Here is a 25,669-nt window from a genome sequence, read left to right on the forward strand (position 1 = left end):
GTAAGATGACCTGTTGAGTAAGATGACCTGTTGACCTGTTCAGTAAGATGACCTGTGTTGACTTGTTCAGTAAGATTATCCGTTGACCTGTTGAGTAAGAGGACCTGTTCAGTAAGATGACCTGTTGAGTAAGATGACCTGTTGAGTAAGATGACCTGTTGACCTATTCAGTAAGATGACCTGTTGACCTATTCAGTAAGATGACCTGTTGACCTATTCAGTAAGATGACCTGTTGAGTAAAATGACCTGTTGAGTAAAATGACCGGTTGAGTAAAATGACCTGTTGAACTGTTCAGTAAAATTCTATGTTCAGTAAGATGACCTGTTGAGTAAGATGACCTGTTGACCTATTCAGTAAGATGACCTGTTGAGTAAAATTACCTGTTGAGTAAAATGACCGGTTGAGTAAAATGACCTGTTGAACTGTTCAGTAAAATTCTATGTTCAGTAAAATGACCTGTTCAGTAAGATGACCTGTTGACCTGTTCAGTAAAATGACCTGTTCAGTAAGATGACCTGTTGACATGTGAAATATTAATTTTATTACAAGTGTATGTTATAATCACATCCAGACAACTTTCACAGTGTCCATAAAAGGACAAATCGTGTCCATATCAGAAGAAAATGGCTGATAATAACAGGGCTTTTCTTGCCTGAGATGGAAAAATATGTTTTCTGAAGAGGTTCAATATGTCCTTAATGTCGTGAGGTGCTCAGAAATAAGTATTTATTTTGGTTTAAAAAAAAATCGTACCGGTTTTGTGTAATGTCCCAGCTGCAGATAGCTGAGTAGTGAACAGAGATATCATCAAATCCATGTCAACAACCACACTGTGTTACATGACAGTGGATAGGGGAGGGAGGAAGAGGCAGTCCAACACGATTTGGCACTACATGTCTGCGTCCCAAAATTGCATCCTATTTCCTATATATATTGCACTACCAGAATCCTGGTCAACAGTAGCACACTAGATAGGAGGGGTATTTGAGACGCTAACATGGATTCATACCAGTTAACCTTTGACCTCATCCCCAGGCTATTGGGCACAGGAGGAAGAGTCTGGTATGGTGTGGTGTAATCTTGGCACCCCAGAATCAAATCCTGTGTGAGCAGCCTGTTTGCTTACGTTTGGTTCCTAGTGAATAGGTGTGGGAGTCAGAACACCAACCAGGAAACGTTAGACAGTATGTTAGGTAGGTTTCCTCTTCGGCCAGAGGATTGCTGCTCTACTCTCCTGCACGGCTGGTTCTGTGAGTGTGTCAACAACAACATGATAAAAAACATGATGAAGATGCTGGACTCTTCAAGGGCTTTGGGCATCGAAGACCATCAAACACCTGCATTGTTTACAAAAAGATAATTGGCAACCAACCGTTCTCAACAGACTACAACCTTCTAACAGAAAAGAAACACTGTGCATATTTATAGGGTGTCCAATCAAAAACGCATCTTTTGACCAATCGGTAATAATATGTTAATTGTGTAGAAAAATCTGTAAAATAGAATCAGCTAAAGTGGCAGGATCCCTTTCCCGTTGAACTCTTCATCTCTCTTCTCAACTCCGACAGGACATAAAACAATCTAGATGTAACATAAATATCAATTTTGAGATATGACATAGTATTTTCATATTCATTAAAAAATTCCTGTTCTTTTTCAAAGCTTTCTCACAAAAAAAAACCCAAAGCGTTTCTCTGTGAAATGTGTACAGAGCACTGAGCGTATGCCGAGCTATTTATTTTCAAGCCTTTTACATTTTAATTCAGTTCGTGTCAAATTTGGCTGTTTTTTTTTTTTGTGTCACACGCGGAAACAACTTTGAAGACGACGACAACAAAATGTAAAATCCTCAAAAGTTGTTAGGAGAAACGTGCACTGCAACGTCAACAGAGCCAGGTGGTTATCATCAGATGTTAGGTTACAAAAAAAATCCTACTTTCTGATATAATGTTAAGGATATGTTAAAGAGAACCCCACTGAACGAGTCAGAACATAAATAATCGTATTTGTCTCTGTAAAATGTGTTATAAAACATAAGAAAGTGAAACTTCATCCCCAAAGGGTGTTTTGGACACCCTAATATTAGTTTGGTCTCTACATTCGCTAATCCTTTGGCTGGTCGGTGGGACAGAACGCTTCTATAGGACAGCCTGTCTACGGTATCAGGGTCATGTTCATTAGTGCACAACGTAGCAAAACGTTAAACACACGGAAAGCGTTCAGCAACAAAAATGAGTTTCCTTTTTGGACAAGTTCAGGTAGTCTGTTTTCTTCTGTTTGGTTTCTAGTGAATACAACCCAGGCTATTTTGGTGTGCAACAAGGTACAGAACAGGGCTTCCAGACAGACAGAGTAGAGAGAGAGTAGTCAGAGTAGAGGGGGAGTGAGAGAGGGTAGAGAGAGAGAGAGAGAGAGTAGAGAGAGAAGAAAGAGTACAGAGAGTACAGAGAGAGTAGAGAGAGAGAGAGAGAGAGAGACAGAGTAGAGAGAGAGTAGAGAGAGAGAGAGACAGAGTAGAGAGAGAGTAGAGAGAGTAGAGGGGGAGTGAGAGAGGGTAGAGAGAGAGAGACAGAGTAGAGAGAGAGTAGAGAGAGTAGAGGGAGAGAGAGAGAGTGAGTGAGTGAGTGAGTGAGTGAGTGAGAGAGAGAGAGAGAGGTAGAGAGAGTAGAGAGAGAGAGAGAGTAGAGAGAGTAGAGAGAGAGTAGAGAGAGACAGTAGAGAGAGAGTAGAGAGAGTAGAGAGAGAGTAGAGAGAGACTAGAGAGAGTAGAGGGAGATTGAGAGAGAGTGAGTGAGAGAGAGAGTAGAGGGAGAGAGAGTGAGTGAGAGAGAGAGTAGAGGGAGAGAGAGGTAGAGAGAGAGAGAGAAGAGGGAGAGAGAGTAGAGAGAGAGAGTAGAGGGAGATTGAGAGAGTGAGAGAGAGAGTAGAGGGAGAGAGAGTGAGTGAGAGAGAGTGAGTGAGAGAGAGAGTAGAGGGAGAGAGAGTGAGTGAGAGAGAGAGTAGAGGGAGAGAGAGTAGAGAGAGAGAGTAGAGGGAGATTGAGAGAGTGAGAGAGAGAGTAGAGGGAGAGAGAGTGAGTGAGAGAGAGAGTAGAGGGAGAGAGAGTGAGTGAGAGAGAGAGTAGAGGGAGAGAGAGTAGAGAGAGGTAGAGAGAGAGTAGAGGGAGAGAGAGGTAGAGAGAGAGAGGTAGAGAGAGAGGTAGAGAGAGAGAGGTAGAGAGAGAGAGAGAGAGAGAGAGAGAGAGAGAGAGAGGTAGAGAGAGAGAGGTAGAGAGAGAGAGTAGAGGGAGAGAGAGAGTAGAGAGAGAGAGGAGAGAGAGAGTAGGGATTGAGAGTAGAGAGTAGAGAGAGAGTAGAGAGAGACAGACAGAGAGTAGAGAGAGAGAGAGCCATCCACTCTGCTCCATGGCTCTTCCCAGCAGGCCATTGTCTCACGTCAGATAGCGTCCCTCCTACGGGGGGCTCATCCCTCAACCGATCTGTCACGTAGGACGTGGAACACATCTCTAATAATCTACATTTTGCTCTTCTGCCTAATTCTAGTTCCTAATTCTGAAAATAACTCTCTCTCTGTAGCTATGACACACGGGATACTACGGAAACCCAATCACTTGAGTAAACTCCAGTTAGCAGTGGAGTGCAGGGCTTGTTTGAATGGCCATACGGTAGATAGTTTGCCAGCTTGTAAGGCACCAAAGTTCTGGGACTGTTCTCAGAAATCAGCAGGTCTGACAGCTGGCAATGTGCCTTGCTACATTCAGCTGTGCTGTAGAACTCGGCACACTAAATCACAGCAGAACAAGATATCATGAAAACTCGTTTGTGCATTAGCTAGAATTTACTAGGATTTTCAGCATTGAGTGTGTGTGAACTCGCATTGTTAGCATCCCTGCCTTTCATTATGGATTGATTTGAGACTGGTACAGCCAGCAAGCAGACACTAGCTACTGTAGCTGACGCGTTAGCTAGCTAATTTTAGTGTACATTACGAATTTCATAAATACTGATTCTTCCAACCACATAACACCTTCGTTAGATGTAGAATTAGGTAGTGAAGATTTATTAGCTTCAGGGTGATATTTTCTGGTCAGATTAAACCTGACTCCAGGGTGATATTTCTGGTCAGATTAAATCTGACTCCAGGGTGATATTTCTGGTCAGATTAAATCTGACTCCAGGGTGATATTTCTGGTCAGATTAAATCTGACTCCAGGGTGATATTTCTGGTCAGATTAAACCTGACTCCAGGGTGATATTTCTGGTCAGATTAAATCTGACTTCAGGGTGATATTTTCTGGTCAGATTAAACCTGACTCCAGGGTGATAGCTAAAAAGAAGTTTGGCCACAATATGCTGTGCTAACATTCGGGATGTTAGCACAGCATATTGTGGCCAAACTTCTTTTTAGCTATCCCATGAGTGTTCGCAAGTTATCAGACAGATGAGTGCAGGTGGCCGTTGCGCTACCTGACGTGAGACAATGCCCAGCAGGCAGGAAGGGACGTTCCGACTGACTGGGTTTCACATATAGAAACACCAAAACTAAAGAGGACTTCAGTCTGTAGACCCAAAAGCCCATTTCCTTGGTCATCTCCCGTCGAGAGTATCTGTGTCTGTGTGTGACACTGGAAACTCGGGTAGAGAAGTGTTTGAGATGTTATGTCCACTTTCCAATGTGCTCCAAAGGGGAGCTGGCCGTGTCAGTCTTCCTCTGTTTCTGTCTCCTGTGGTTGCTTGTCCTGTAATACTGGAATGACAGACTCCCACGCTGCAAGGCACTGAAACGCACAGAGAAATGGTTGTGTTAACACACTGAAACACACAGAGAGATGGTCGTGTTAACACACTGAAACACACAGAGAAATGGTCGTGTTAACACTCAGAGAGATGGTCGTGTTAACACACTGAAACACACAGAGAGATGGTTGTGTTAACACACTGAAACACACAGAGAGATGGTCGTGTTAACACACTGAAACACACAGAGAGATGGTCGTGTTAACACACAGAGAGATGGTCATGTTAACACACTGAAACACACAGAGAGATGGCCGTGTTAACACACTGAAACACACAGAGAGATGGCCGTGTTAACACACTGAAACACACAGAGAGATGGTCGTGTTAACACACTGAAACACACAGAGAGATGGTCGTGTTAACACACAGAGAGATGGTCGTGTTAACACACTGAAACACACAGAGAGATGGTCGTGTTAACACACAGAGAGATGGCCGTGTTAACACACTGAAACACACAGAGAGATGGTCGTGTTAACACACTGAAACACACAGAGAGATGGTCGTGTTAACACACAGAGAGATGGTCGTGTTAACACACAGAGAGATGGTCGTGTTAACACACTGAAACACACAGAGAGATGGTCGTGTTAACACACTGAAACACACAGAGAGATGGTCGTGTTAACACACTGAAACACACAGAGAGATGGTCGTGTTAACACACAGAGAGATGGTCGTGTTAACACACAGAGAGATGGTCGTGTTAACACACTGAAACACACAGAGAGATGGTCGTGTTAACACACTGAAACACACAGAGAGATGGTCGTGTTAACACACTGAAACACACAGAGAGATGGTCGTGTTAACACACAGAAACACACAGAGAGATGGTCGTGTTAACACACAGAGAGATGGTCGTGTTAACACACAGAGAGATGGTCGTGTTAACACACTGAAACACACAGAGAGATGGTCGTGTTAACACACAGAGAGATGGTCATGTTAACACACTGAAACACACAGAGAGATGGTCGTGTTAACACACTGAAACACACAGAGAGATGGTCGTGTTAACACACTGAAACACACAGAGAGATGGTCGTGTTAACACACTGAAACACACAGAGAGATGGTCGTGTTAACACACAGAGAGATGGTCGTGTTAACACACAGAGAGATGGTCGTGTTAACACACTGAAACACACAGAGAGATGGTCGTGTTAACACACTGAAACACACAGAGAGATGGTCGTGTTAACACACTGAAACACACAGAGAGATGGTCGTGTTAACACACAGAGAGATGGTCATGTTAACACACTGAAACACACAGAGAGATGGCCGTGTTAACACACTGAAACACACAGAGAGATGGCCGTGTTAACACACTGAAACACACAGAGAGATGGCCGTGTTAACACACTGAAACACACAGAGAGATGGTCGTGTTAACACACAGAGAGATGGTCGTGTTAACACACTGAAACACACAGAGAGATGGTCGTGTTAACACACTGAAACACACAGAGAGATGGTCGTGTTAACACACTGAAACACACAGAGAGATGGTCGTGTTAACACACAGAGAGATGGTCGTGTTAACACACAGAGAGATGGTCGTGTTAACACACTGAAACACACAGAGAGATGGTCATGTTAACACACTGAAATACACAGAGAGATGGTAATGTTAACACACTGAAACACACAGAGAGATGGTAATGTTAACACACTGAAACACACAGAGAGATGGCCGTGTTAACACACTGAAACACACAGAGAGATGGCCGTGTTAACACACTGAAACACACAGACAGTAGGCACCAGAATGACACTGAAACACACAGACAGTAGGCACCAGAATGACACTGAAACACACAGACAGTAGGCACCAGAATGACACTGAAACACACAGACAGTAGGCACCAGAATGACACTGAAACACACAGACAGTAGGCACCAGAATGACACTGAAACACACAGACAGTAGGCACCAGAATGACACTGAAACACACAGACAGTAGGCACCAGAATGACACTGAAACACACAGACAGTAGGCACCAGAATGACACTGAAACACACAGACAGTAGGCACCAGAATGACACTGAAACACACAGACAGTAGGCACCAGAATGACACTGAAACACACAGACAGTAGGCACCAGAATGACACTGAAACACACAGACAGTAGGCACCAGAATGACACTGAAACACACAGACAGTAGGCACCAGAATGACACTGAAACACACAGACAGTAGGCACCAGAATGACACTGAAACACACAGACAGTAGGCACCAGAATGACACTGAAACACACAGACAGTAGGCACCAGAATGACACTGAAACACACAGACAGTAGGCACCAGAATGACACTGAAACACACAGACAGTAGGCACCAGAATGACACTGAAACACACAGACAGTAGGCACCAGAATGACACTGAAACACACAGACAGTAGGCACCAGAATGACACTGAAACACACAGACAGTAGGCACCAGAATGACACTGAAACACACAGACAGTAGGCACCAGAATGACACTGAAACACACAGACAGTAGGCACCAGAATGACACTGAAACACACAGACAGTAGGCACCAGAATGACACTGAAACACACAGACAGTAGGCACCAGAATGACACTGAAACACACAGACAGTAGGCACCAGAATGACACTGAAACACACAGACAGTAGGCACCAGAATGACACTGAAACACACAGACAGTAGGCACCAGAATGACACTGAAACACACAGACAGTAGGCACCAGAATGACACTGAAACACACAGACAGTAGGCACCAGAATGACACTGAAACACACGGACAGTAGGCACCAGAATGACACTGAAACACACAGACAGTAGGCACCAGAATGACACTGAAACACACAGACAGTAGGCACCAGAATGACACTGAAACACACGGACAGTAGGCACCAGAATGACACTGAAACACACAGACAGTAGGCACCAGAATGACACTGAAACACACAGACAGTAGGCACCAGAATGACACTGAAACACACAGACAGTAGGCACCAGAATGACACTGAAACACACAGACAGTAGGCACCAGAATGACACTGAAACACACAGACAGTAGGCACCAGAATGACACTGAAACACACAGACAGTAGGCACCAGAATGACACTGAAACACACAGACAGTAGGCACCAGAATGACACTGAAACACACAGACAGTAGGCACCAGAATGACACTGAAACACACAGACAGTAGGCACCAGAATGACACTGAAACACACAGACAGTAGGCACCAGAATGACACTGAAACACACAGACAGTAGGCACCAGAATGACACTGAAACACACAGACAGTAGGCACCAGAATGACACTGAAACACACAGACAGTAGGCACCAGAATGACACTGAAACACACAGACAGTAGGCACCAGAATGACACTGAAACACACAGACAGTAGGCACCAGAATGACACTGAAACACACAGACAGTAGGCACCAGAATGACACTGAAACACACAGACAGTAGGCACCAGAATGACACTGAAACACACAGACAGTAGGCACCAGAATGACACTGAAACACACAGACAGTAGGCACCAGAATGACACTGAAACACACAGACAGTAGGCACCAGAATGACACTGAAACACACAGACAGTAGGCACCAGAATGACACTGAAACACACAGACAGTAGGCACCAGAATGACACTGAAACACACAGACAGTAGGCACCAGAATGACACTGAAACACACAGACAGTAGGCACCAGAATGACACTGAAACACACAGACAGTAGGCACCAGAATGACACTGAAACACACAGACAGTAGGCACCAGAATGACACTGAAACACACAGACAGTAGGCACCAGAATGACACTGAAACACACAGACAGTAGGCACCAGAATGACACTGAAACACACAGACAGTAGGCACCAGAATGACACTGAAACACACAGACAGTAGGCACCAGAATGACACTGAAACACACAGACAGTAGGCACCAGAATGACACTGAAACACACAGACAGTAGGCACCAGAATGACACTGAAACACACAGACAGTAGGCACCAGAATGACACTGAAACACACAGACAGTAGGCACCAGAATGACACTGAAACACACAGACAGTAGGCACCAGAATGACACTGAAACACACAGACAGTAGGCACCAGAATGACACTGAAACACACAGACAGTAGGCACCAGAATGACACTGAAACACACAGACAGTAGGCACCAGAATGACACTGAAACACACAGACAGTAGGCACCAGAATGACACTGAAACACACAGACAGTAGGCACCAGAATGACACTGAAACACACGGACAGTAGGCACCAGAATGACACTGAAACACACAGACAGTAGGCACCAGAATGACACTGAAACACACAGACAGTAGGCACCAGAATGACACTGAAACACACGGACAGTAGGCACCAGAATGACACTGAAACACACAGACAGTAGGCACCAGAATGACACTGAAACACACAGACAGTAGGCACCAGAATGACACTGAAACACACAGACAGTAGGCACCAGAATGACACTGAAACACACAGACAGTAGGCACCAGAATGACACTGAAACACACAGACAGTAGGCACCAGAATGACACTGAAACACACAGACAGTAGGCACCAGAATGACACTGAAACACACAGACAGTAGGCACCAGAATGACACTGAAACACACAGACAGTAGGCACCAGAATGACACTGAAACACACAGACAGTAGGCACCAGAATGACACTGAAACACACAGACAGTAGGCACCAGAATGACACTGAAACACACAGACAGTAGGCACCAGAATGACACTGAAACACACAGACAGTAGGCACCAGAATGACACTGAAACACACAGACAGTAGGCACCAGAATGACACTGAAACACACAGACAGTAGGCACCAGAATGACACTGAATGCATCAAAAGACATGAGATGAAAAGGTTTCTAAAGTCATCCTTAGTTCCTCTACAGCCCATTCCTACTTCCTGTTGGCCCAGGCCCTGTTAGTTTCAATGTCACAAGTCACCAAAGGGCTTTAATACATCTAGTTAGAATATGTTACTGTTTGTTTTTCCTTTATTTATTCAACCAGGTTCAGCTGACCTGAAACACTAGTAGGGATGGAGAACGTTCAGCCTCGTAGGGACGGAGAACGTTCAGCCTCGTAGGGACGGAGAACGTTCAGCCTCGTAGGGACGGAGAACGTTCAGCCTCGTAGGGACGGAGAACGTTCAGCCTCGTAGGGACGGAGAACGTTCAGCCTGCTGCACTGAAACACTAGTAGGGATGGAGAACGTTCAGCCTCGTAGGGATGGAGAACGTTCAGCCTCGTAGGGACGGAGAACGTTCAGCCTCGTAGGGACGGAGAACGTTCAGCCTCGTAGGGACGGAGAACGTTCAGCCTCGTAGGGACGGAGAACGTTCAGCCTGCTGCACTGAAACACTAGTAGGGATGGAGAACGTTCAGCCTGCTGCACTGAAACACTAGTAGGGATGGAGAACGTTCAGCCTCGTAGCGACGGAGAACGTTCAGCCTGCTGCACTGAAACACTAGTAGGGATGGAGAACGTTCAGCCTGCTGCACTGAAACACTAGTAGGGACGGAGAACGTTCAGCCTGCTGCACTGAAACACTCGTAGGGATGGAGAACGTTCAGCCTCGTAGGGATGGAGAACGTTCAGCCTCGTAGCGACGGAGAACGTTCAGCCTGCTGCACTGAAACACTAGTAGGGACGGAGAACGTTCAGCCTCGTAGCGACGGAGAACGTTCAGCCTGCTGCACTGAAACACTAGTAGGGACGGAGAACGTTCAGCCTGCTGCACTGAAACACTAGTAGGGATGGAGAACGTTCAGCCTGCTGCACTGAAACACTAGTAGGGATGGAGAACGTTCAGCCTGCTGCACTGAAACACTAGTAGGGATGGAGAACGTTCAGCCTCGTAGGGACGGAGAACGTTCAAATCAAATCAAATACAACAGGTGGAGACTGTCGTGTCTTTGGCATCATTAAAACTGAAGACCTATTTATCAAATAACTCTGTAATTATTATTACGTGATTAAACTACTTATTAATCAGAAGACTAATTGATCAAATATTAAAATATCTGAAAAGTTATATTAGGAAAAGTATAACTTAAATTAGAAATCTGAATATTTTCCTAGGTGCCCCGACTTCCTCGTTAATTACAGTTACGTGATTAACCTTTTTGGGATAGGGGGCAGCATTTTCACTTTTGGATGAATAGCGTGCCCAGAGTGAACTGCCTCCTACTCTGTCCCAGATGGTAATATATGCATATTATTATTACTATTGGATAGAAAACAGTCTGAAGTTTCTAAAACTGTTTGAATGATGTCTGTGAGTATAACAGAATTCATATGGCAGGCAAAAACCTGAGAAGAAATCCAAACAGAAAGTGGGACATTGAGGTTTGTAGTTTTTCAAAGCTTGGCCTACTGAATACACATTGAGATATGGATCAAGTTGCACTTCCTACGGCTTCCACTAGATGTCAACCGTCTTTAGAAACTTGAGTGAAGATTCTACTATAAAGGAGGGGCTCATGAGACCTCTGAGTCAGTGGTCTGGCAGAGAGCCTTGGTCTCATGACGCGCGCTCCCGACAGAGTTCCAGAACTTTTCTGAAGGAATTCTCTGGTTGGAACATTATTGATGTTTTATGTTAAAAACATCCTAAAGATTGATTCCATACATCGTTTGACATGTTTCTGAAGGACTGTAATGGAACTTTTAGAGGTTTGTCTGGATGAAGTGCCTGTGCCTCATGAAGATGGATTACTGGGCTGAACACGCTAACAACAAGTGGCTATTTGGACATAAATGACAGACTTTATGGAACTTCATGGAACAAATCAGTCATTTATTGTCAAACTGGGAATCCTGGGAATGCCTTCTGATGAAGATCATCAAAGGTAAGTGAATATTTATGGTGTTGTTTCTAACTCTGTTGACTCCAAAATGGAGGATATTCCTCTGGGTGTTTTTGGTTCTGAGCGCCGTTCTCAGATTATGCTTTTTTTTTTTAATCTGACACAGCGGTTGCATTAAGGAGAAGTCTATCTTTAATTCTGTGAATAACACTTGTATCTTTAATCAATGTTTATTATGAGTATTTCTGCAAAATCACCGGATGTTTTGAAATCAAAACATTAATGCACGTAAGGTGCCAATGTAAACTGAGATTTTTGGATATAAATATGCACATTATCGAACAAAACAGACATGTATTGTGTAACATGATGTCCTATGAGTGTCATCTGATGAAGATCATCAAAGGTTAATGATTAATTTTATCTATATTTCTGCTTTTTGTGACTCCTATCTTCGGCTGGAAAAATGGCTGTGTTTTTACGACTTGGCAGTGGCCTAACATAATCATATGTGGTGCTTTCGCTGTAAAGCATTTTTTTTTAAATCAGACACGATGGGTAGATTAACAAGATGTTTATCTTTCATTTGCTGTATTGGACTTGTTAATGTCTGAAGGTTACATATTTCCCAAAATTAATTTTGCGTTTCGCGCGCTGCCTTTTCAGCGGAATGTTGACGCTAGAAAGGTTACGTCTTTATTGAAGACTCATCTCTTCAGTAGGTCATATGATTGAGTGTAGTCTGGCCCAGGAGTGTGAAGGTGAACCGAAAGGCACTGGAGCAACGAACCGCCCTTACTGTCTCTGCTGCTCTTTCCACTGGGATTCTCTGCCTCTAACCCTATTACGGGGGCTGAGTCACTGGCTTACTGGTGCTCTTCCATGCCGTCCCTGGAAGGGGTGCGTCACCTGAGTGGGTTGAGTCACTTACGTGATCTTTCTGTCCGGGTTGGCGCCTCCCCTTGGGTTGTGCCGTGGGGGAGATCTTTGTGGGCTATACTCGGCCTTGTCTCAGGATGGTAAGTTGGTGGTTGAAGATATCCCTCTAGCGGTGTGGGGGCTGTGCTTTGGCAAAGTGTTGCGTTTCATTCTCAAATGGGTCATCTACCATAAACACGGAGCTACTACATCTTATCATCTATTTTTATTTTATTTATCTGTTATTTTACCAGGTAATTTGACTGAGAACATCTCATTTACAGAAACAACCTGGGGAATAGTTACAGGGGAGAGGAGGGAGATGAATGAGCCAATTGTAAACTGGGGATTATTAGGTGACCGTGATGGTTTGATGGCCAGATTGGGAATTTAGCCAGGACACCGGGGTTAACACCCCTAGTCTTACGATAAGTGCCATGGGATCTTTAATGACCACAGAGAGTCAGGACACCGGGGCTAACACCCCAACTCTTACGATAAGTGTCATGGGATCTTTAATGAACTCAGAGAGTCAGAACACCCATTTAACGTCCCATTCGAAAGACGGCACCCAACACAGGGCAGTGTCCCCAATCACTGCCCTGGGGCATTGGGATATTTTTTAGACCAGAGGAAAGAGTGCCTCCTACTGGCCCTCCAACACCACTTCCAGCAGCATCTGGTCTCCCATCCAGGGACTGACCAGGACCAACCCTGCTTAGCTTCAGAAGCAAGCCAGCAGTGGTATCAACAGGTATATGTCATATAGTTTAGTTAGTTAGTTCCTTGTGTTTTGTCTTTTAGAGCAAATGGTACATTGGTGCCAGTCCAATTTCTAGATTTACTATAATATTCAATGCTTTCTATACAATGTCAATATATTTTGTATTTAACCGTGGGGGATTAATTTGCGCACACTATTGATTACAGTAGAACAAGCTATTCAATACCGGTTTAGGAGTGTCCACTTGGTAAATGTTGATGTTTCTCAGGTACTAATTTAGCTAAATACAGTATAAGTCATCCCAAGTGCGACACGTGTTTGTGATGCTGTATGTCGAAGACCAAGACATAGAACTTAAATTCAACATATTGATTATGAATTTGGACATTAAAAAAACAGTGCTTTGACACCCAAACAGGAAGCAGCAACAGTATCGTTATCAAATTATGTTTTAGGAAAATTAGTTATACTTAATAATTGTTTAAAATATATAATAGACAGGTAAAAACGACGTAACGAGCTTAAAAACTTAATATGATGAATTGATTTTGATGATATTACTGAAAATTGGATCAATAAGAAACGCTTCCCTTTGCACCCTGTACTACCACCTGTATTAAATGGACATATGATAACATGAGCCAGTAGTCTCCTGCTGTTACCTTCTCATAGTACTGGATGTTGTGGTCTGCCATGCCAGTGAGTAACTGTCTGAAGTCTTGTGTCTTGTTGTTCTGCCACTGGTCCCAGTCTGACTTCAGGTCAGCGTTAAAACACTCCACTCTGTCCTGGCACTTCTCCACGTCTGTAGGCACCTGTTGTAGAGAGGGGACAGAACTAAGCACCTGCAGTAGAGGGGACATAACTAAGTACCTGCTGTAGAGAGGGGACAGGGGACAGAACTAAGTACCTGCTGTAGAGAGGGGACAGAACTAAGCACCTGCTGTAGAGAGGACAGGGGACAGAACTAAGCACCTGTTGTAGAGAGGGGACAGAACTAAGCACCTGCTGTAGAGAGGACAGGGGACAGAACTAAGCACCTGTTGTAGAAAGGGGACAGAACTAAGCACCTGCTGTAGAGAGGGGACAGAACTAAGCACCTGCTGTAGAGAGGGGACAGGGGACAGAACTAAGCACCTGTTGTAGAGAGGGGACAGAACTAGGCACCTGCTGTAGAGAGGGGACAGGGAACAGAACTAAGCACCTGCTGTAGAGAGGACAGGGAACAGAACTAACAGAAATATGCATGGGAGTATGGGTAAACTGCTAGGGACACAGCACTCGAAGCAAGGCACTATGGGTAAACTGCTAGGGACACATACCACAGCGCTCGAAGCAAGGCACTATGGGTAAACTGCTAGGGACACATACCGCAGCACTCGAAGCAAGGCACTATGGGTAAACTGCTAGGGACACATACCATAGCGCTCGAAGCAAGGCTTTATGGGCATGTGGCTCTGCTTGGAGTCTGCTTCAATGGGCATAGCACTACGCTAAAAAGGGCTAAAGGAATGGTTGGGGAAAAGCCTAGATCATTAGCATTAGCATTGACTTAGTGCAAGCCTAGATCATTAGCATTAGCACTGACTTAGTGCAAGCCTCGATCATTAGCATTAGCATTGACTTAGTGCAAGCCTCGATCATTAGCATTAGCCTCTGATTTAGTGCAAGCCTAGATCATTAGCATTAGCATTGACTTAGTGCAAGCCTAGATCATTAGCATTGACTTAGTGCAAGCCTAGATCATTAGCATTAGCATTGACTTAGTGCAAGCCTCGATCATTAGCATTGATTTAGTGCAAGCCTAGATCATTAGCATTAGCCTCTTATTTAGTGCAAGCCTAGATCATTAGCATTAGCACTGACTTAGTGCAAGCCTCGATCATTAGCATTAGCATTGACTTAGTGCAAGCCTCGATCATTAGCATTAGCCTCTGATTTAGTGCAAGCCTAGATCATTAGCATTAGCATTGACTTAGTGCAAGCCTAGATCATTAGCATTGACTTAGTGCAAGCCTAGATCATTAGCATTAGCATTGACTTAGTGCAAGCCTCGATCATTAGCATTGATTTAGTGCAAGCCTAGATCATTAGCATTAGCATTGACTTAGTACAGAATTAGCACTGGATCATTACCACTGTACCACTGTCAACTACACTTGTTGCTTGCCTGCTCAGGAATGTCACATTCTTCATAGCTACTGTAGGTATGAGGAAAACTGATTCATCCAACCAGACACAGAAAAACATGTACTTATTCGTTTTATGACCTGCTATTAAACTAAGCTGTCTAAGTTTAAGCGCGTCTGTGTTTGAGTAACTGGTTTAGAAACATTGCTGTAGGCTCCTATGGATCTCAAAATGGCCCCCTATTTCTCTATATAGTGCACTACTTTTGGCAAAAGCCCGTTGAGTGTTGACTAGACTAACCTTGGCTGTTGGTCTCTCTTCTTTCCGGAGTGCAGCAGCTTCCAGTTTGGCCTCATATTCTGCCTGGACGTTGTCCCTCTTCTTCAGAACAGCCTGGCAGAGCAGAAAGACACCAGATGTTACATCTATCCCACTCTCACATTCATACTGTTCATCATTACAATCCACACTTCTTATTCAAATCATAGTTTAATATCTGTTTTTAAAGGTGGAGGGAAAACTAATTATTCAACTCAACTCCTCTTGTAGAAACAAGACTGGGTTAGTTAGTAGAGAGATGTGACTGAAACAATACTGGGTTAGTTAGTAGAGAGATGTGACTGAAACCAGACTGGATTAGTTAGTAGAGAGATGTGACTGAAACCAGACTGGGTTAGTTGGTAGAGAGATGTGACTGAAACAAGACTGGGTTAGTTAGTAGAGAGATGTGACTGAAACCAGACTGGGTTAGTTAGTAGAGAGATGTGACTGAAACCAGACTGGGTTAGTTAGTAGAGAGATGTGACTGAAACAAGACTGGGTTAGTTAGTAGAGAGATATGACTGAAACAAGACTGGGTTAGTTAGTAGAGAGATGTGACTGAAACCAGACTGGGTTAGTTAGTAGAGAGATGTGACTGAAACAAGACTGGGTTAGTTAGTAGAGAGATGTGACTGAAACCAGACTGGGTTAGTTAGTAGAGAGATGTGACTGAAACAAGACTGGGTTAGTTAGTAGAGAGATGTGACTGAAACAAGACTGGGTTAGTTAGTAGAGAGATGTGACTGAAACCAGACTGGGTTAGTTAGTAGAGAGATGTGACTGAAACCAGACTGGGTTAGTTAGTAGAGAGATGTGACTGAAACAAGACTGGGTTAGAAACCAGACTGGGTTAGTTACTAGAGAGATGTGACTGAAACCAGACTGGGTTAGTTAGTAGAGAGATGTGACTGAAACAAGACTGGGTTAGAAATCAGACTGGGTTAGTTAGTAGAGAGATGTGACTGAAACAAGACTGGGTTAGTTAGTAGAGAGATGTGACTGAAACAAGACTGGGTTAGAAACCAGACTGGGTTAGTTAGTTAGTAGAGAGATGTGACTGAAACAAGACTGGGTTAGTTAGTAGAGAGATGTGACTGAAACAAGACTGGGTTAGTTAGTAGAGAGATGTGACTGAAACAAGACTGGGTTAGTTAGTAGAGAGATGTGACTGTAACAAGACTGGGTTAGTTAGTAGAGAGATGTGACTGAAACAAGACTGGGTTAGAAAGTTAGTAGAGAGATGTGACTGAAACAAGACTGGGTTAGTTAGTAGAGAGATGTGACTGAAACAAGACTGGGTTAGTTAGTAGAGAGATGTGACTGAAACAAGACTGGGTTAGTTAGTAGAGAGATGTGACTGAAACAAGACTGGGTTAGTTAGTAGAGAGATGTGACTGAAACAAGACTGGGTTAGTTAGTAGAGAGATGTGACTGAAACAAGACTGGGTTAGTTAGTAGAGAGATGTGACTGAAACAAGACTGGGTTAGTTAGTAGAGAGATGTGACTGAAACACGACTGGGTTAGTTAGTAGAGAGATGTGACTGAAACAAGACTGGGTTAGAAACCAGACTGGGTTAGTTAGTTAGTAGAGAGATGTGACTGAAACAAGACTGGGTTAGTTAGTAGAGAGATGTGACTGAAACAAGACTGGGTTAGTTAGTAGAGAGATGTGACTGAAACAAGACTGGGTTAGTTAGTAGAGAGATGTGACTGAAACAAGACTGGGTTAGTTAGTAGAGAGATGTGACTGAAACAAGACTGGGTTAGTTAGTAGAGAGATGTGACTGAAACAAGACTGGGTTAGAAACCAGACTGGGTTAGTTAGTTAGTAGAGAGATGTGACTGAAACAAGACTGGGTTAGTTAGTAGAGAGATGTGACTGAAACCAGACTGGGTTAGTTAGTAGAGAGATGTGACTGAAACAAGACTGGGTCAGTTAGTAGAGAGATGTGACTGAAACAAGACTGGGTTAGTTAGTAGAGAGATGTGACTGAAACAAGACTGGGTTAGTTAGTAGAGAGATGTGACTGAAACAAGACTGGGTTAGTTAGTAGAGAGATGTGACTGAAACAAGACTGGGTTAGTTAGTAGAGAGATGTGACTGAAACAAGACTGGGTTAGTTAGTAGAGAGATGTGACTGAAACAAGACTGGGTTAGTTAGTAGAGAGATGTGACTGAAACAAGACCGGGTTAGTTAGTAGAGAGATGTGACTGAAACAAGACTGGGTTAGTTAGTAGAGAGATGTGACTGAAACAAGACTGGGTTAGTTAGTAGAGAGATGTGACTGAAACAAGACTGGGTTAGTTAGTAGAGAGATGTGACTGAAACAAGACTGGGTTAGTTAGTAGAGAGATGTGACTGAAACAAGACTGGGTTAGAAACCAGACTGGGTTAGTTAGTTAGTAGAGAGATGTGACTGACACAAGACTGGGTTAGTTAGTAGAGAGATGTGACTGAAACAAGACTGGGTTAGTTAGTAGAGAGATGTGACTGAAACAAGACTGGGTTAGTTAGTAGAGAGATGTGACTGAAACAAGACTGGGTTAGTTAGTAGAGAGATGTGACTGAAACAAGACTGGGTTAGTTAGTAGAGAGATGTGACTGAAACAAGACTGGGTTAGTTAGTAGAGAGATGTGACTGAAACAAGACTGGGTTAGTTAGTAGAGAGATGTGACTGAAACAAGACTGGGTTAGTTAGTAGAGAGATGTGACTGAAACAAGACTGGGTTAGTTAGTAGAGAGATGTGACTGAAACAAGACTGGGTTAGTTAGTAGAGAGATGTGACTGAAACAAGACTGGGTTAGTTAGTAGAGAGATGTGACTGAAACAAGACTGGGTTAGTTAGTAGAGAGATGTGACTGAAACAAGACTGGGTTAGTTAGTAGAGAGATGTGACTGAAACAAGACTGGGTTAGTTAGTAGAGAGATGTGACTGAAACAAGACTGGGGTTTTTTTTATTTATTTTTTTATTTTACCTTTATTTAACCAGGTAGGCAAGTTGAGAACAAGTTCTCATTTACAATTGCGACCTGGCCAAGATAAAGCAAAGCAGTTCGACAGATACAACAACACAGAGTTACACATGGAGTAAAACAAACATACAGTCAATAATAAAGTATAAACAATTCTATATACAATGTGAGCAAATGAGGTGAGAAGGGAGGTAAAGGCAAAAAAGGCCTTGGTGGCAAGGTAAATACAATATAGCAAGTAAAACACTGGAATGGTAGTTTTGCAATGGAAGAATGTGCAAAGTAGAAATAAAAATAATGGGGTGCAAAGGAGCAAAATAAATAAATAAATAAAATACAGTTGGGAAAGAGGTAGTTGATAGGGCTAAATTATAGGTGGGCTATGTACAGGTGCAGTAATCTGTGAGCTGCTCTGACAGTTGGTGCTTAAAGCTAGTGAGGGAGATAAGTGTTTCCAGTTTCAGAGATTTTTGTAGTTCGTTCCAGTCATTGGCAGCAGAGAACTGGAAAGAGAGGCGGCCAAAGAAATAATTGGTTTTGGGGGTGACTAGAGAGATATACCTGCTGGAGCGTGTGCTACAGGTGGGAGATGCTATGGTGACCAGCGAGCTGAGATAAGGGGGGACTTTACCTAGCAGGGTCTTGTAGATGACATGGAGCCAGTGGGTTTGGCGACGAGTATGAAGCGAGGGCCAGCCAACGAGAGCGTACAGGTCGCAATGGTGGGTAGTATATGGGGCTTTGGTGACAAAACGGATTGCACTGTGATAGACTGCATCCAATTTGTTGAGTAGGGTATTGGAGGCTATTTTGTAAATTACATCGCCAAAGTCGAGGATTGGTAGGATGGTCAGTTTTACAAGGGTATGTTTGGCAGCATGAGTGAAGGATGCTTTGTTGCGAAATAGGAAGCCAATTCTAGATTTAACTTTGGATTGGAGATGTTTGATATGGGTCTGGAAGGAGAGTTTACAGTCTAACCAGACACCTAAGTATTTGTAGTTGTCCACGTATTCTAAGTCAGAGCCGTCCAGAGTAGTGATGTTGGACAGGCGGGTAGGTGCAGGTAGCGATCGGTTGAAGAGCATGCATTTAGTTTTACTTGTATTTAAGAGCAATTGGAGGCCACGGAAGGAGAGTTGTATGGCATTGAAGCTTGCCTGGAGGGTTGTTAACACAGTGTCCAAAGAAGGGCCGGAAGTATACAGAATGGTGTCGTCTGCGTAGAGGTGGATCAGAGACTCACCAGCAGCAAGAGCGACCTCATTGATGTATACAGAGAAGAGAGTCGGTCCAAGAATTGAACCCTGTGGCACCCCCATAGAGACTGCCAGAGGTCCGGACAACAGACCCTCCGATTTGACACACTGAACTCTATCAGAGAAGTAGTTGGTGAACCAGGCGAGGCAATCATTTGAGAAACCAAGGCTGTTGAGTCTGCCGATGAGGATGTGGTGATTGACAGAGTCGAAAGCCTTGGCCAGATCAATGAATACGGCTGCACAGTAATGTTTCTTATCGATGGCGGTTAAGATATCGTTTAGGACCTTGAGCGTGGCTGAGGTGCACCCATGACCAGCTCTGAAACCAGATTGCATAGCAGAGAGATTCAAAATGGTCGGTAATCTGTTTGTTGACTTGGCTTTCGAAGACCTTAGAAAGGCATGGTAGGATAGATATAGGTCTGTAGCAGTTTGGGTCAAGAGTGTCCCCCCCTTTGAAGAGGGGGATGACCGCAGCTGCTTTCCAATCTTTGGGAATCTCAGACGACACGAAAGAGAGGTTGAACAGGCTAGTAATAGGGGTGGCAACAATTTCGGCAGATAATTTTAGAAAGAAAGGGTCCAGATTGTCTAGCCCGGCTGATTTGTAGGGGTCCAGATTTTGCAGCTCTTTCAGAACATCAGCTGAATGGATTTGGGAGAAGGAGAAATGGGGAAGGCTTGGGCGAGTTGCTGTTGGGGGTGCAGTGCTGTTGACAGGGGTAGGAGTAGCCAGGTGGAAAGCATGGCCAGCAGTAGAAAAATGCTTATTGAAATGTTCAATTATGGTGGATTTATCAGTGGTGACAGTGTTTCCTATCTTCAGTGCAGTGGGCAGCTGGGAGGAGGTGTTCTTATTCTCCATGGACTTTACAGTGTCCCAGAACTTTTTTGAGTTAGTGTTGCAAGAAGTAAATTTCTGCTTGAAAAAGCTAGCCTTGGCTTTTCTAACTGCCTGTGTATAATGGTTTCTAGCTTCCCTGAACAGCTGCATATCACGGGGGCTGTTCGATGCTAATGCAGAACGCCATAGGATGTTTTTGTGTTGGTTAAGGGCAGTCAGGTCTGGGGAGAACCAAGGGCTATATCTGTTCCTGGTTCTAAATTTCTTGAATGGGGCATGTTTCTTATCGATGGCGGTTAAGATATCGTTTAGGACCTTGAGCGTGGCTGAGGTGCACCCATGACCAGCTCTGAAACCAGATTGCATAGCAGAGAGATTCAAAATGGTCGGTAATCTGTTTGTTGACTTGGCTTTCGAAGACCTTAGAAAGGCATGGTAGGATAGATATAGGTCTGTAGCAGTTTGGGTCAAGAGTGTCCCCCCCTTTGAAGAGGGGGATGACCGCAGCTGCTTTCCAATCTTTGGGAATCTCAGACGACACGAAAGAGAGGTTGAACAGGCTAGTAATAGGGGTGGCAACAATTTCGGCAGATAATTTTAGAAAGAAAGGGTCCAGATTGTCTAGCCCGGCTGATTTGTAGGGGTCCAGATTTTGCAGCTCTTTCAGAACATCAGCTGAATGGATTTGGGAGAAGGAGAAATGGGGAAGGCTTGGGCGAGTTGCTGTTGGGGGTGCAGTGCTGTTGACAGGGGTAGGAGTAGCCAGGTGGAAAGCATGGCCAGCAGTAGAAAAATGCTTATTGAAATGTTCAATTATGGTGGATTTATCAGTGGTGACAGTGTTTCCTATCTTCAGTGCAGTGGGCAGCTGGGAGGAGGTGTTCTTATTCTCCATGGACTTTACAGTGTCCCAGAACTTTTTTGAGTTAGTGTTGCAAGAAGTAAATTTCTGCTTGAAAAAGCTAGCCTTGGCTTTTCTAACTGCCTGTGTATAATGGTTTCTAGCTTCCCTGAACAGCTGCATATCACGGGGGCTGTTCGATGCTAATGCAGAACGCCATAGGATGTTTTTGTGTTGGTTAAGGGCAGTCAGGTCTGGGGAGAACCAAGGGCTATATCTGTTCCTGGTTCTAAATTTCTTGAATGGGGCATGTTTATTTAAGATGGTTAGGAAGGCATTTTTAAAAAATATCCAGGAATCCTCTACTGACGGGATGAGGTCAATATCCTTCCAGGATACCCCGGCCAAGTCGATTAGAAAGGCCTGCTCGCTGAAGTGTTTCAATGATGTAACAAACAAGACTGGGTTAGTTAGTAGAGAGATGTAACAAACAAGACTGGGTTAGTTAGTAGAGAGATGTAACAAACAAGACTGGGTTAGTTAGTATAGAGATGTAACAAACAAGACTGGGTTAGTTAGTAGAGAGATGTAACAAACAAGACTGGGTTAGTTAGTAGAGAGATGTAACAAACAAGACTGGGTTAGTTAGTATAGAGATGTAACAAACAAGACTGGGTTAGTTAGTATAGAGATGTAACAAACAAGACTGGGTTAGTTAGTAGAGAGATGTAACAAACAACACTGGGTTAGTTAGTATAGAGATGTAACAAACAAGACTGGGTTAGTTAGTAGAGAGATGTAACAAACAAGACTGGGTTAGTTAGTATAGAGATGTAACAAACAAGACTGGGTTAGTTAGTAGAGAGATGTAACAAACAAGACTGGGTTAGTTAGTAGAGAGATGTAACAAACAAGACTGGGTTAGTTAGTAGAGAGATGTAACAAACAAGACTGGGTTAGTTAGTAGAGAGATGTAACAAACAAGACTGGGGTAGTTAGTAGAGAGATGTGACAAACAAGACTGGGTTAGTTAGTAGAGAGATGTGACTGAGACAACAATGGGTTAGTTAGTTAGTTAGTTAGAGTGATGTGAAGGAAATATGACTGGGTTAGTTAGTTAGCAGAGTGGTGTGACTGAAACAACACTGGGTTGGGTGGAACTAGAGTCATATGTAGAGAAAGTCCCTGGCTGTGGTTAGAACTAAGGAACGTGTTGGAGGTAAGAGGTCAGAGGTCAAATGGGAGACATGGGGTTGGAACTAAGGAACGAGGTCAGAGGTCAGGGTCAAGTGGGAGACATGGGGTTGGAACTAAGGAACGTGTTGGAGGTCAGAGGTCAGGGTCAAATGGGAGACATGGGGTTGGAACTAAGGAAAGAGGTCAGAGGTCAGGGTCAAGTGGGAGACATGGGGTTGGAACTAAGGAACGTGTTGGAGGTCAGAGGTCAGGGTCAAATGGGAGACATGGGGTTGGAACTAAGGAACGTGTTGGAGGTCAGAGGTCAGGGTGAAATGGGAGACATGGGGTTGGAACTAAGGAACGTGTTGGAGGTCAGAGGTCAGGGTCAAATGGGAGACATGGGGTTGGAACTAAGGAACGTGTTGGAGGTCAGAGGTCAGGGTGAAATGGGAGACATGGGGTTGGAACTAAGGAACGTGTTGGAGGTCAGAGGTCAGGGTCAAATGGGAGACATGGGGTTGGAACTAAGGAACGTGTTGGAGGTCAGAGGTCAGGGTGAAATGGGAGACATGGGGTTGGAACTAAGGAACGTGTTGGAGGTCAGAGGTCAGGGTCAAATGGGAGACATGGGGTTGGAACTAAGGAACGTGTTGGAGGTCAGAGGTCAAGGTCAAATGGGAGACATGGGGTTGGAACTAAGGAACGTGTTGGAGGTCAGAGGTCAGGGTCAAATGGGAGACATGGGGTTGGACAAGGCTGTGAATGTGTCAGGGGATATGTTTCTTTAAAAAGTCTTAATACAAACTCTGATTGCCACACACACATCCCCACACACACCCACACAGCCGCTCACACCCACACACATCCCCACACACACCCACACAGCCGCTCACACCCACACACATCCCCACACACACCCACACAGCCGCTCACACCCACACACATCCCCACACACACCCACACAGCCGCTCACACCCACACACATCCCCACACACACCCACACAGCCGCTCACACCCACACACATCCCCACACACACCCACACAGCCGCTCACACCCACACACATCCCCACACACACCCACACTCCCCCCCCACCCACCCACACACATCCACCCCCGCACACACACATCCCCACACACACCCACAGCCGCACACACCCATCCCCCCCCCACACACACACATACCCACACACCCACCCACTGAGTTAAGAGAAATCTAGCACTGTGGTACTCCTAGACTTACCTTCATGGACTCGATATAGAGGACTTTTTCTACTGTACCTTCATGGACTCGATATAGAGGACGTATTCTACTGTACCTTCATGGACTCAATATAGAGGACGTATTCTCGGAGCACGGGCAGGAAGTCTCCGCTCATATCCTGGGTGAGTTCGTCCAGGGCGATGGAGCAGTTAGCCATGCAGCTGGCCACGCCCTCCAGAGGCCCCTGTAGCTCCGCCTCCGACGCCGCCCAGGTGGTGTAGACTGGACCGTACTCCTTCAGCTCTGCTAGGTACTCTACACACACACACACACACACACACACACACACACACACACACACACACACACACACACACACACGGAGGGGAGGAGTAAGGGACGCAGAGTCAAAACCCAGCAGGTGTAGAATGGACCATAATCCTTCGGCTCCAAAATGTACTTTAGAGAGAGAGAGACAGAGAGGGGAAGAGCAGACCGAGATCACACAGTGAGACAGTCTGACAGAGTCCTAGCACAGTGAGACAGTCTGACAGAGAGTCCCAGCACAGAGAGACAGTCTGACAGAGAGTCCCAGCACAGAGAGACAGTCTGACAGAGAGTCCCAGCACAGAGAGACAGTCTGACAGAGAGTCTCAGCACAGAGAGACAGTCTGACAGTGTCCCAGCACAGTGAGAAAGTCTGAAAGGGAGTCCCAAGCACAGTGAGAAAGTCTGACAGAGAGTCCCAGCACAGAGAGACAGTCTGACAGAGTCCCAGCACAGAGAGACAGTCTGACAGAGAGTCTCAGCACAGAGAGACAGAGTCTGACAGTGTCCCAGCACAGTGAGAAAGTCTGAAAGGGAGTCCCAAGCACAGTGAGAAAGTCTGACAGAGAGTCCCAGCACAGAGAGACAGTCTGACAGAGAGTCCCAGCACAGAGAGACAGTCTGACAGAGAGTCCCAGCACAGAGAGACAGTCTGACAGAGTCCCAGCACAGAGAGACAGTCTGACAGAGAGTCCCAGCACAGAGAGACAGTCTGACAGAGAGTCCCAGCACAGAGAGACAGTCTGACAGAGAGTCCCAGCACAGAGAGACAGTCTGACAGAGAGTCTCAGCACAGAGAGACAGTCTGACAGTGTCCCAGCACAGTGAGAAAGTCTGAAAGGGAGTCCCAAGCACAGTGAGAAAGTCTGACAGAGAGTCCCAGCACAGAGAGACAGTCTGACAGAGAGTCCCAGCACAGAGAGACAGTCTGACAGAGTCCCAGCACAGAGAGACAGTCTGACAGAGAGTCTCAGCACAGAGAGACAGAGTCTGACAGTGTCCCAGCACAGTGAGAAAGTCTGAAAGGGAGTCCCAAGCACAGTGAGAAAGTCTGACAGAGAGTCCCAGCACAGAGAGACAGTCTGACAGAGAGTCCCAGCACAGAGAGACAGTCTGACAGAGAGTCCCAGCACAGAGAGACAGTCTGACAGAGTCCCAGCACAGAGAGACAGTCTGACAGAGAGTCCCAGCACAGAGAGACAGTCTGACAGAGAGTCCCAGCACAGAGAGACAGTCTGACAGAGAGTCCCAGCACAGTGAGAAAGTCTGACAGAGAGTCCCAGCA

General features: G+C 44.9%; 1 protein-coding gene across 1 annotated transcript in view; it reads right to left on the reverse strand.

The window, feature by feature from the left end:
• Positions 1-3,267: 3,267 nt before the first annotated feature.
• The window catches only part of LOC110523069 (sorting nexin-30), a 58,189-nt gene continuing 35,787 nt past the window's right edge, over positions 3,268-25,669 (reverse strand). The window contains exons 6-9 of the mRNA XM_036976553.1: positions 24,173-24,372; positions 15,731-15,823; positions 13,963-14,115; positions 3,268-4,779 (exon numbers count right to left, since the gene is read on the reverse strand). Of these exons, the coding sequence (XP_036832448.1) occupies positions 4,702-4,779; positions 13,963-14,115; positions 15,731-15,823; positions 24,173-24,372 (524 nt within the window). The 3' untranslated portion in view covers positions 3,268-4,701. The remainder of the gene's footprint in view (positions 4,780-13,962; positions 14,116-15,730; positions 15,824-24,172; positions 24,373-25,669) is intronic.

This window comes from Oncorhynchus mykiss, chromosome 5 (genome assembly GCF_013265735.2).
Source record: "Oncorhynchus mykiss isolate Arlee chromosome 5, USDA_OmykA_1.1, whole genome shotgun sequence".
In the NCBI taxonomy this organism is placed as follows: domain Eukaryota; kingdom Metazoa; phylum Chordata; class Actinopteri; order Salmoniformes; family Salmonidae; genus Oncorhynchus; species Oncorhynchus mykiss.